This window comes from Camelus ferus, chromosome 6 (assembly GCF_009834535.1).
Source record: "Camelus ferus isolate YT-003-E chromosome 6, BCGSAC_Cfer_1.0, whole genome shotgun sequence".
Classification (NCBI taxonomy): domain Eukaryota; kingdom Metazoa; phylum Chordata; class Mammalia; order Artiodactyla; family Camelidae; genus Camelus; species Camelus ferus.
This window is the reverse complement of record NC_045701.1, coordinates 80,924,778-80,937,027: the sequence shown is the minus strand read 5'-3', so window position 1 is coordinate 80,937,027 and position 12,250 is coordinate 80,924,778. Positions and strand designations below refer to the sequence as shown.

The window sequence follows — 12,250 nt, the reverse complement described above, 5'->3', positions numbered from 1 at the left end:
GATGACAGGCCAATGCTGAAATCTCAGGGAAATTTTATTTTATCAAGTGAGAGAGAGATGCATTCATATTTTATTTCTAACTCCCAGAAGTTATGTCTGTGTACCTGTTTTCATCCAGAAATAATGTCAGCGACATGCTGGTGCCCTGTCTTCATCACAGGAAACTTCCTTCCTGGGGAGGACAGGGAGACGGTTCAAATTTCTGGTTGAGCCGTCTTTGAGAACTAGCGGGGACAGCTCACTGGCTTCCCTGAGTTTATTCTGTCGGTTTGTCTGTGAGATGGTTGAGCGAGGCCAGGGCTGCAGGGTGTGGGTTATGGAAACCCAGTTGGCGTGCAGCATGCTTCCGGGTGGCCCCCGAGACCCTGCGCTACACAACGTTGAATTCATGTGCTTTGGAAGTGATTTGCTTTTCTCTTCTCCTTCAATTCCTGTGATGTCGTTAAGAGGAAAGTCTCAGTGTGATTCCAGTGTGTCTTGAGTACCTCTCCCATGCTTGCTTATATCCTGGGAAGAGAAGTTGCCAGGCTCAGAACCTTTCCTCTTGTAATAGCATGGATCTGAACTGTTGTACCATTGCTTCCTTTCTGGTGTATTCCTCCCACTCCTCCACCCTGCACCCCAAACTCCTAAAAAAAATGTTTTTAACCTGTGGGAAAGGAAAGAGCAGCACAATGAACGCCATAAGTACCTGGATTCACTAAGAGTGAGCTTTTTTGCAATACTTGCCTCTTTCTTACTCTTTTACTCCCAGAATTCTCTCCCTCCACATTCAGAGAGAGGTGTCATATTCTGCTTAACTGTGGTAGTGAAGTGACTCATCAGACCCACGTTGTGAGAAAGTAAGGATTCAGAACCGAATTGATTTTCTAAAAGCCACTCGCAGCCCAGGTGAGGCACCCAAGCCTAGTTGGTTCCACCTTGAACATGAGGCTAGTTCAGTAGACTAATTCCGTGGGGATTTCACGGTCGTCACCTGCGGTAACAACGATCGCGAGAAGCATCGTGCGAGACTTTCGTTTTCACTTGCTTTCATGACTCTTTAGCTACCAGGACAATTCATGACATTTACCCAGTTTCGTGTTCAGTGACACCTCGCAGTCACCTTTCCCTCGCCAGCTTGTCGCCGGGCCTCTTCCCTCTTGCTTCTGCTGCGTTTCCATCTGCCTCCTGACCTGGCAGAGGGAGAAGGCGAGGCTGCTCGGGGCGGGCGTGTCCGGACAGCGGGGAGCAGCCGCGGGACAGCGAGGGGGGAGGCCGAGTCAGAGTTCTCCAGCATCCCCACGAGCCGCGCTCTGTGCTTGAACCTTCCATTTTATCATCACACAGCCCTGTGAGGTAGATGGGGAGCCCACTGAAGCTCTCACTAATAAACCCGAAAGTCCCAAATGTCAGCACGCTGCTGACATTATTTCTGGATGAAAACAGGTACACGGTTTGTGAACCCCAAAAGTCCGTCTGTCTTGAAAGCCAGGCCCTTTATATAAGGATTGTGGGGAGGGGTGCCCACCCAGGATCACCAGGCTCAGAACGCGTACAGAAACCCCTCACAAGCCTGCTAGGACTTGATCGGACCAGGGCACATACTGCATTTGTCGGAGCTAGCTTGATGGTCTGGAAGCATCTAGTAAAGGTGGAATTTTGATGATGGCCCTCGTGCATTTTACCGGTGTACGTTAACAGGAGGGGCCTCCTCATCACCAGCTTAAACTTAGCAGAGCACCATGGCGTGGAGCTCCAAAAGGAGAGAGACACCCCCCCAGGCCCACCCACTGCTGCACCATGTACACCAAGGACTCTCCTCACCTTTTCCCCTCTGTGGGCTGCAACCAGGATCTCATGGAGTCTCAGGGCCCACAGGGGTGCCAGGGAGAAAGGGGAAGGGCTCGAGGCTGAATCTCATTGGAGGGCCCAACCCCATGGCCTTTCTGCTGGGGCTGCATCCTCAGGAAGGGTCCAGGAAGACGTGTCCCAGACTTCCTGCTCTCTGTGCCACAGTTGCATCTGCTCCAATGCTAGCTCCATCTTACCCGTTGGGGGTCCACTCTGCCCGGCACCACGCTAACCACTGAGGGACTGATCAGTGACTGGGGACTGCCTTGTGGAGCTAACGCCCTAATGGGAACCACAGACATGGAACAGGTCATCACGCGGTGCATAATGGTAGTGGGCAGTGCTGTCTACAGAGGGAACGGAAGGGTGTGTGGGAGGGAAAAGCGTGCTCACGTTCCCAGGATCTGGAAATGTATCACTGGTGGATATGCCTATGGAAACAAGGCCAGCGTGGTGCAGTGGAACATCTCTCCTCCCTGCTCAAAACCTCCAGCCCTCACATCCCAGGTCAGAGGCTAGGTCTTCTGCAAACCTCCTTATGCCCTCTCCAGCTATAAGAAATCCTTCCCTCGTGTGAGTATTCATCTCCGATCACCACCTCTCCTGAACATCTGCTGTGTATGCCAGGCAGTATCAGTGTTGCAGCCGCCAGGCAGGCAGGACTGGGGCCTATTCACACGCAGACTGCGCGCTCTACCTCGCTGCTTGGCCAGACGCTGGTCCACGCGCCGGCGGGCAATTGCTCGCATCCTCAGCCCCACAACCCCATGAAACGGGTGAAGTGACTATCCCCTCTTTGCCAGTAAGGAAGCACAAAGGAAGTCTGTTCACTGCTCAGACATAGGAACATGATAAAATAATCAGAGGTGTGATGGGTGCTGTCGGGACCTGATGGGAATGTATAAGCAGGTGACTTAGTTATAGGGCAGTCGGGCAAGAGTGAGGGTCGGTCTCATGATGTTATAAATTGCTCAAGCTTGAGCATCAGACTTTGGTTCCCATCCCAATTCTGCTGCTACTCGTTAGCTATGTGGCTTTAAGTAAATTAGCAAACTTCTCCAGACCTCACTTCTGGGATCTATAAAATAAGAATGCTAATATCCACTTGATAGAGTAAAATGCAGTCATCTGTACAGACGTAGCAGGATGCCTGGCAGGTGGTAAGTTTAGGAGATGGTAGCTTATTGCTGTCTCGTCTGAGATCTAACCATGACTTGCTTCTCCATTCATCTTTAAGCATCTTTGTGACAGTGTCTGGGTCTGATTCTACCTCAGATACCTCCCCCAGGACCCTCCCTAAGGCCGTGCGTTTATATTAGGTGTTACTGAATACTTGTAGAGTGAATGAGTGAGGGAGGGAAGGCATGAGTGAATAGCTGTCACCACACGGCAGGCGTCTCTTTTTGCTGAACACTAGATTTAGTCTTCCGACAAAAGACTCCTACTGGAGCAGCTTTGGAAGAGAGTGGGCTTTTTTCTGTGAAGTGCCCAGCCAGCATCATCCGGTGGTGTCTCCTCCACAGTGTTGGCGGGTATGTGAAACCAAGCACAACTTGATTTTTATGGTTTAATAGAAGAGATTGAGCTTCCACTGCTGTCACTTCAAAAGTGTTGTTTTGACATCTCAGCTGCACAAATTGAGTGAAAATGTCAATGACGGGAGATAAGCAGGGAAGACGGAGATGTCAGGATTCAGGACCCTGTCTTCAAAGCGGAGCCACCTGTTGGCAGGTCGCTGGATTGGACGTCAGAGCATCTGCCGTGAGAACACAGGGGGCTGCCGGTGTCTCACCACAGGGAGGTTAATCCTTGTCCTCTCTTGTCTCCCGTCCCTCCCCGCTGTCCCTGTCCCGCAGGAACGGCCTCACCAGCTGCCGGATGCGGACTGAGAGCGAGCCATCGTGTGGCTCCCCGGTGGTCAGCGGAGACCCCAAGGAGGATCACAACTACAGCAGTGCCAAATCCTCCAACGCCAGGAGCACCTCGCCTGCCAGCGACTCCGTCTCCTCCTCCTCGGCCGACGACCACTACGAGTTTGCCGCCAAGGGGAGCCAGGAGGGCAGCGAGGGCAGCTTCCAGAGCCACGAGAGCCACAGCGAGACGGAGGAGGATGACAGGAAACGCAGCCCGAAGGAGGCCAAGGATGCTCTGGGGGACAGCGGCTATGCGTCCCAGCACAAGAAGCGCCAGCACTTCGCCAAGGCCAGGAAGGTCCCCAGCGACACGCTGCCCCTCAAAAAGAGACGCACGGAAAAGCCCCCCGAGAGCGATGACGAGGAGATGAAAGAGGCGGCAGGATCCCTCCTGCACTTGGCGGGGATTCGGTCCTGTTTGAATAACATCACCAATCGGACGGCAAAGGGGCAGAAAGAGCAAAAGGAAACCACAAAAAATTAAAAACAAGTCACTGATTTGTTTTGAACTTACGGCCATTTGGTTTCAGCATGTCAGGAGATTTCTAATGATTTGTGGCAATATCAGCAATTTATTATTTTTTTCTTTTCTTTTCTTTTTTTGGTTTGATTTTCTTTCTTTTCTTTCCTTTTTTTTTTTTAATTTGCCCCCCTCCTTTGTTTTGGACCCTTAAGAATTTTATGTTTAAAGGAGATTGAAGCCATAGAACTCATATTGACACTCAGCTGTTTTACAAAAGCTTTTCATTATCTGAAGACAAAATGAAAAAGCCAAAATTACCATTGCTTCCTCCAGCTTGTCAGAAACCCGTGGCTGAATCCGCAGGGATGGCAACGAAAAGGCCACAGGGATACACATCTGGCACCTAGAAGGCACGTGTGCAAAGTAACCATCCATCAGGCCCAACCTTTAGGTTTTAAAAGTCAGGATATCCACCCAGTTGGATCTGCCGAGTGAATGCACATAAGGCAACTGAGGAGAAGGAGGGACCCTGGGTTTCCCTAGGAGGGGCAGGATGGTCACCAGTCCTCTGTGCTTCTTAACTGTGAAGCCTAGTAGCATCTTACCAGGTGGACACTGGGCCATCCCTGTACAGCAGGTGTCGATGACTCATGAGAAGCACGTGGGTCAGTTTGTAGTGATGTTGCTAATCGTTGAATTCTGATCTATAGTAAATGAGAATGTTCCACAAGCCATAAGCCTGAAGGTTGGTCCTGCACACACACACATGCACACCACACACACACAACACACACACACACAGATACACAAGAGCAAAAGAGAAAAAAACTGATGCAGAAAAAACAAGCTCTGTCTTCTTAACTGCCCAAGTGAAAAGCAAATCCAAGAAATTACAGTAGCTGTTAAGGAAGGAAATAATGGTACAAACCTTTTTCTGTCTGTCAAAACCATTTGATCCAAGTGAAAACAAAACAAAACTAAAAGCTACAGAACCTGCCATTAGTATTGTGGTGTATTTTTTAAAGATGAAAGGCACATTGATGGACAAACTAAAGTGAAAACATGGCAAAAAAAGAAAAAAAGAAAAAGAAAAAACTCCTATACTGCCCTCAAAATGGAGTTTGCAATTAATTAATGTCAGGATTCATCTTTGCAAAAATCCAGTGATTTCCACACTCAGTCAGTGTAGCCAGCAGAAATTTCTGATCCACAATGCATGGAATTCCTTTGAAAAAAGAAGAAAAAAAATGAAAAAAAATCACAAAACACAAACTTTTTTTTATTCAAAAGTAACGAAGTTCTTGTAAGGTAAATAATGTATCTAGCATGAAGCATGAATTATTTTCATATAAATATAGAAAATAGAGAAAAGGCTATGCCTCTAATTTTTAAGCCCTTAGGCTTAGAGGTTCTTTTGGTTTTCTTCTTTTTCCTTTTTTTTTTCTCTCCTTTAGTTTTCTTTTTTTGTTGTTTTTACTTTTTTTCCCTTTTTCTGATTATTTTGTTTTGTTTTTTTGAAGCAGGTGTTTAAGGTTTAACCTTCTTCAGGGACAAATTGACTGTTGGGGAACTTACTCTGCAATATAAAAATATCTTCATGTTCTGGTAGGGCCTGGATGGTGGATCTCTGTACTGCCTTGTCTGCACTTCAGCCCCCGAGCCCCTCTGATTCTCTGTTGAAACGTGTGTCCTTTCTCTCTGTCTGTACATGTTTACCATGACGCAATAATTTGAGGGCAAACTTAGTAGTGAGTGTGTATGATAGAATCAAGAGAATTATGGGACGCTGACTTGAGAAAACCATGACCGTGATTTGGTTCTAGGAAAAAGGCAGTGAATAATTATGCAAATTCACCAGGAGAAGGGGAAACACACGAATGGGCCTTATTGGATGAGGGTGTGAGTTAGGGTACACGGAAGGAGGAAGTGAATGGGTGTTGGGAGGACCCGCCCCCGACGCTGTCCCGTGACTTCATCTCACGGTGGGAAGGAGGGGCCGGCCATCTCTACCACCTCGGTACACGAACCATCCTGGAATGAAGCCCACCTAGGTTGTGAGAGCTGAATTTAGACAACCAGATGATGTCACGCAGACCAGAAACTCTTGTTATCTTTGCCTAAGAGAAGCTATTTGGGGAGATCCAGAGAAGCCTCTAAAAGAATTTGATCTTCCACCCACATGGAAGGGAAATATAGAACACAAACAAGAGCACCCACTATGGTGGCTCAGGATCTGATGTTGAGGGAAAGGAAGGGAAGTGGGGTGATGGTGATTTTAAAAACGAGGCAGTGTGGGCCGCTGGGGTGCCCCCCTGCCAGCACCAGGCACAATCCGAAGCTCCATCAGCCAGGACAGTGGGAATTACCTGGTGCATTCTCTTCCTCTGGGTTGCTGATGAGAGAACCTGAAAGAAAATCTGCACCCACATGCAGGTCAGAGCCTGAAGACCTCCAGCGTATCTGTGCAGGGTGTGGCTGGGAATAAGGATGTCTTTTTGAAGTGCTCTGTTCCCTCCGTCTCCCCAAACATCTGACACCCCAAAAGCCATCCACAGCTGTGGAACCTAAGCGACACTTTGATTTGTGTTGTCACCTGACCCTGCCCACCTCCGTCCCCCGCCCTCACTCCACCCCTAAGATCAAATTCAGACTTCCCTCCGCAAAGGCAGAGGTCAACGTCCAGGACGGTTTCTGGCCGGGGGGGTTCTTCCGATTAAAACCCCCCACAGTGGGCTGTCTCCCCTCATTTCCTTTTTCTAAAGGAGCAAAGGCCTCTTTTAGAAAATAATAAAATGCAATGTGTGTGATTTACTTTTCTGATCTCTTTGAGAAATAGATAAATATCTTATAAAAGTGTGTTCTTAACTCCAGAACCACTCTTTTTGCATAAATACCTCATCGGGCAGCTTTCTAAGTGTTACTTTCCTGAGTGTCCCTCAGTCCCTTCTTAGGAGCCGCTGGGAGACGTAGGGGAAACTTTAGTGAGGGTACTTTTTTCTATTTTTCTTCTGTTTTTGGAGGCATACACATTATGCATAACCAAAACAATGGCTCAATTGTGTTTAACTTTGTATTTTGATTGTTGAGAAAAAAAAAAGTATCGATGTGTATGTGGCCGTTTGTAGTGAATTCATTGCAGAATGAGGTTGCCCATGTCCTTGCCAAGCCAAGGGGCAAGGAGCACCCTCTCACCCCCTTCCTCCAAGAGCAGTAGAGAATTTAAGCACAAGCCTATTTGTGAAAGAATATTTTGCTCAAGTGTAATTCACTTTAGTCTTGGAATTCCTTCCCAAACGTCAGGTGTTCTTTTAGCTTTCGAACTAGCCTATGTATTCATTAGTCTGACAAAGTCGCCTGAGCACCATTCAAGGGGTGTGGTGGTGTTTTTGCTTTCGTTTCTCCTGCTGGGAGAAGTGGCATTTCGTGTGTCATTCCAGTGTCTCACATACTCAAATGGGGCGGGGGGGAGGGGGAAATGGGGAACTATAGCAATATTTGAAGATGCTTTGGAAAACAACCGTGAACACATCTGCACCGTGACATCCACAGTTACTTGCTGTTGGTCCTCGGACACATTTAAGAGAAAGAGACTGGCTCTTTATTCTTAAATGATGTGCGCATAGACAGTTATTTTTATGCTACTACAATTGTCTGTTATCTTTACCTAGTACTTCGTGGAAGGGGTTTGCATCATAGACTTCCCAGCCTTATAATATAACTCATAAGCTCCTACTTCCCTTGCCCCTCTCTGACCACTCTCCGTTCAAGAGTTCTTTGGTAGAACTGTCTATCTGAAAGTCAAATGAACCCAACCCACAGGTAGACGGTTTGAGAAACCACAGCCAAGACCACAGTGGCAGGTTTTGGTCTTGGTGCTGAGTGTTTAAGAAGGGATGTGTTGGAAGCTTTTCCCAAGAGCTGACTTTTGTCTTGTAGGGGCGCTCGGCCTGTCTGGCCCTTGCTGGGCGTGGCAGTGAGTACCACGGGGTATTCTGGAGGAGGTCACTGCACTGAATGGCCGTCCTGCCTAGGAGACAACTTCAGGCTTCAACAGTTTGGATGGCTTTGGTGCCCGGCTCAGTCCTGGGACACAGCAAGACTGCTCTGCACCCAGTGCTGCTGACTCCCCGGTCCAGTTACCCCACCCTACGTGTGTGGGCCCTCTGCCTCTCTCATCAGAGGGCTCTTGGAGAAGGAATCAGAGTTCTGTACCAGTGACCTCCATGGGAGGGTTTTCCATATGGGATTGGATTCGATGCAATGTGACTTCTTTCCATTTCACCTTGATTCAGGTTGGGACTCGTTTCTTTCTGGTGGATCACAGCTGCCCAGATGTTGCAGTTTTATCTTTTGTGTTTCTGTAGAGGAGTATTTTTCTTTCATCTTCAGGATTTTTTTCTCTCTCTTTTTTGCCACCAAAAGAACAGGTTTGAACCCCATGTCCCCTCTTGATCGTGACTTACCAGTGTTGACAGTTACATCCTTAGTGTTGTAGGTCCCAGCTCCAGTACTATATCAAACACTGTTATGCACATAATGCAGCACTGTGATCTAATTTAAATAATACTTTTTTTATTATTTATACTACTATATATAATATACATCAACACTTTTGCTATATAACCTAAGTGGTAACCCTCTTTTTAGTTCCCTGCCAAAACTCGGGACTTTGGTCTATATCGCAGTCAACACAGTTACAAAGTTGTAATGGTGTCTTTTTTTTTTTCCTTTTTATTTGTAACGAAATGTGTAAATCAACGTATATACATTGTGTGGTGTTCCTGTATCTGGAGTCCCATGAGGATTTACACATGGCATTCAGTGTTCTGTATAGACCCGCCTGCCTTTGTGAATTCATCTGTTGACCCTTCTTCCTTTGAGAGAACACTGGTGACGCTGGTGAACTCTTGTTCTCTCTCTGCCCCCGCCCCCCTCCCACTGGTTATTCTTGAATTAAGCACAGACGCATCAGCTCCGTTGCTTCATCATGAATAATGCGTGTGACCTTGCAATTCTTCCACAGTTCAGCAAACAAGTGCTAGCTTCACTGACCAAAAATTTAGGAAGGAAAATCCGATTTTTAAAACGATCCATCTTTCCACAGCCGAAACCAATATGTCTATGGTGCTGCATTTTGCTGTCTGTCCTACTTTTGAAATCAGACCTGGGTGAAAGATCACTTCTGACTCAACTGTGATACGCTCACAAGTACCCTTCCTGTTCGTTTTGTTAGCGTTGAAATCAAGACTATTTATTTGGAATCTATACAACAGTGTTTGCCACTGTCTTTCACTTGCAAAAAGTTGAGAACAGCCTTCCCTACTTTTTGCAAAGGATTACTATTCCATATTGGATTCTCAAAGACTTCGATATGGGGAAACTCTCACACCTAGAAATTGTCTTTCATCCTTTCATGACTGTGGCCTGAGTTCCCAACCCCTCCCTTTTTTTAGATGAAACTCTTAGCACAATTTCAGTTATTTAAACATTCAGCATTGTGTGTTGAGCCATCGAAGCTCACAGCTGATTCAGTAACCAGTTTCCTGCTGTCATTCACACTCACTACTTACACTGCCATGGTGACAATGTGGAGGAAACAAGTGTCCGTGTGTGTCTGGGAAGCATTATACGCTTGTACATTTTATTTTTTATACTCTGATTCTGTAACATTTCTGAGTTTTGTTTTTGTTTTACAGAAAAAATAAGTAAATAAATAACAGTGATCAAGCAATCAGAAGACAAGAGGTTTACTCTCAAGACTTAGGGTCATCGGACCTCTGGCCAATAGACCTCCGTGGCCAAATTCATTTACTAGAGTAATAAGTTTTCGAAAGCCAATTTTTTTTCTGTATCTTTCTGTATGAAACTGCCAATATCATGAATAGAAAGGGAGAACCATGAGAAAGGAGGTGACGTTCAGTCGCATTTGTGTTACCTAGAGGAGCAGTGTGGGAGCTGGCACGATCAGCCAAACTTTAGGGACCTGGTGGAGTTGCTTCGGAGGCACCCATACTTGCATTTCGCATTCTCCATATGTAATCATATTGCCAAAGACAAACTATTCATCATTTATTGTAAATAACACTTTCCCCCAGACCTACCATAAAGTTTCTGTGATGTATTGTCTTCCAGTTGCAATAAAAATTACTGAGTTGCATCAATTGAAGAAAAATGCCATGTCGTATTGTGTGCACTGCGTCTCCATGTGCAAATGCTGAGCAGTAAAATCATTTATATTTCCTACCTGCACTAGGGTGTGTGCTCCGTTTTTTACGGCCCGGTGTCTGAATCTCCACTGCGCTTACTGCCCCCATCCTCAGGCATGCTTCATTTTCAGTAAAAAAATTACACACCTTTTGCAAATAAACAGATTCACAGCCCAAGGCTGGGCTCCCCTGTGGCTCTCAGAATTCCAGCTTGGATCTAAAGAATTGCTAGACAGTAAACCTCCCACCACAAACCTTAGAGCTTGTAGTTAAAACCAATTGTGCCTTTCATTTGGAAGATGACAAATACACTGAAATTATACACTGGGGCGGGGGCCTGCCAGCCTATCCCAGGTCCTGAGGGCTTCTTATGATGACTTTCCTAACCCTGAGGCTTTGGCCTTCCAGGATTTAATCCATCATCCCTCAGAGTACCACGCATGCCCTAAGGACCAAGGAGGAGTTGGAGTGGAGAAGAGTGGTCGGGACAAGTGATAGGCACAGGGTACCAGTCACCATGCTGGAGGAATGGAAAGGATGTTCTTTCTGAGTTCTTGTTCCTTCTATGACAGTTGCCAGTGTGCTGTGTGGATCTGTAGCTCTCAGAGCAGCCACAGTGACCCCGGCAGAGCTGGCCTCCACCACTTCCTTTCTGCTGGGCCCCACACTCACTGGTGTCTTCTAGGTGCCCAGGCTGTGCCTCCTGTGGTCACGGTGTTACTGTAAGGTCACTTCCAGTGCGTCTATCAGAATGGATTCCCAACAAGGCTTCTCAAGGTGGTCACCCCCGGATCTAAGGTGTTTGCCAGCACTGCCACCATGTCCATTTCCACTGTTGGAATCACCTTCAAAGCTGCCATGTGCCCTCCTGGATGACAGCCCTTCAACGCTGGAGGGGGAATTGATGGGGAGGAAGAGCAGAAAGTCATTGGGGTCAAATCTGATGAATCGGGTAATTGACCAATTTGAGTAATACTTAACACCAAATACAGGGTGTGGCCACCGTAAAAAATCTGCATCAGACATATTCCGTAAGTGATGCTCAAGGTGTCTGAAGACGAGACACCCAGGTAGCTTGAGTATCAGAGTATCTGAGGGAATTCCGTCATGATGATAACACCTCCAAAATTCTGATCTGACCTCGAGGGGGCATTGATTGGCCCACAGAAGAGGAGGGTAGTCTGGTAGTTGTTACCTGAAGTGTTTGTTATCTAATGGGGCTGGGGGGTGGCGGGGCCTCTGGGCTACAAGATGGTGTAAGTGCGAAAGGAGGCAGGTGAAACAGACAGATTTGAAATCACACTGCATGACAATAGAAAAAAACTACCACCAGGGTCAAAATCATATTAGGTGTTGCACATTATTTTTGTTCTCTTCTAATTTAAGCAGCATTCATTGAGCACCAACACTATCCCAGGGACTGCTGGGCCACAGTGACAAGTGGAATTAGTCTGGAAGGGACTTGAAAGCTAATACAAGAGGGGCCCTGAGTTGCTGGGACAGGCATACGATTAGGTGTTTAGACGGCACCCCAGAGGGATGGGGGCCAGGCTTCCTGGAGCAGAACTTCCCGAGGGTTAAGCAGTGGTGATCTTGTTGGAATAAGTTCAGAGTGTCGTCAGGTGGCTGATCTGAAAGGACAGCATGCAGGTGTGTCTCTAAGCTGCTTCCAGGTGTGTTCAGGGGGCTTTGCTTCCTTACTGTGTATTCACCTGCCTCCCCGTCTGTGTCCTCTGCCCTCATCAAAACGGGGCCACACTGTGCCTTCCTCTCCAATTCACTCTTCAGTTCCTTCCCTGAAAAGAAGGAAACAAAGGAATGACCGGTGTCTTCAG

The 12,250-nt window shown here is 47.1% G+C and overlaps 1 protein-coding gene across 4 annotated transcripts in view; it reads left to right on the top strand.

The window, feature by feature from the left end:
* The window catches only part of FOXN3 (forkhead box N3), a 366,339-nt gene extending 355,883 nt beyond the window's left edge, over positions 1-10,456 (top strand). For 3 of the 4 annotated variants that reach the window (XM_032482489.1, XM_032482487.1, XM_032482490.1), the window contains one exon: positions 3,690-10,456. In XM_032482489.1, the coding sequence (XP_032338380.1) occupies positions 3,690-4,230 (541 nt within the window). In that variant the 3' untranslated portion in view covers positions 4,231-10,456. The remainder of the gene's footprint in view (positions 1-3,689) is intronic. The other variant, XM_032482488.1, reaches the window with a different exon arrangement.
* Positions 10,457-12,250: the final 1,794 nt, after the last annotated feature.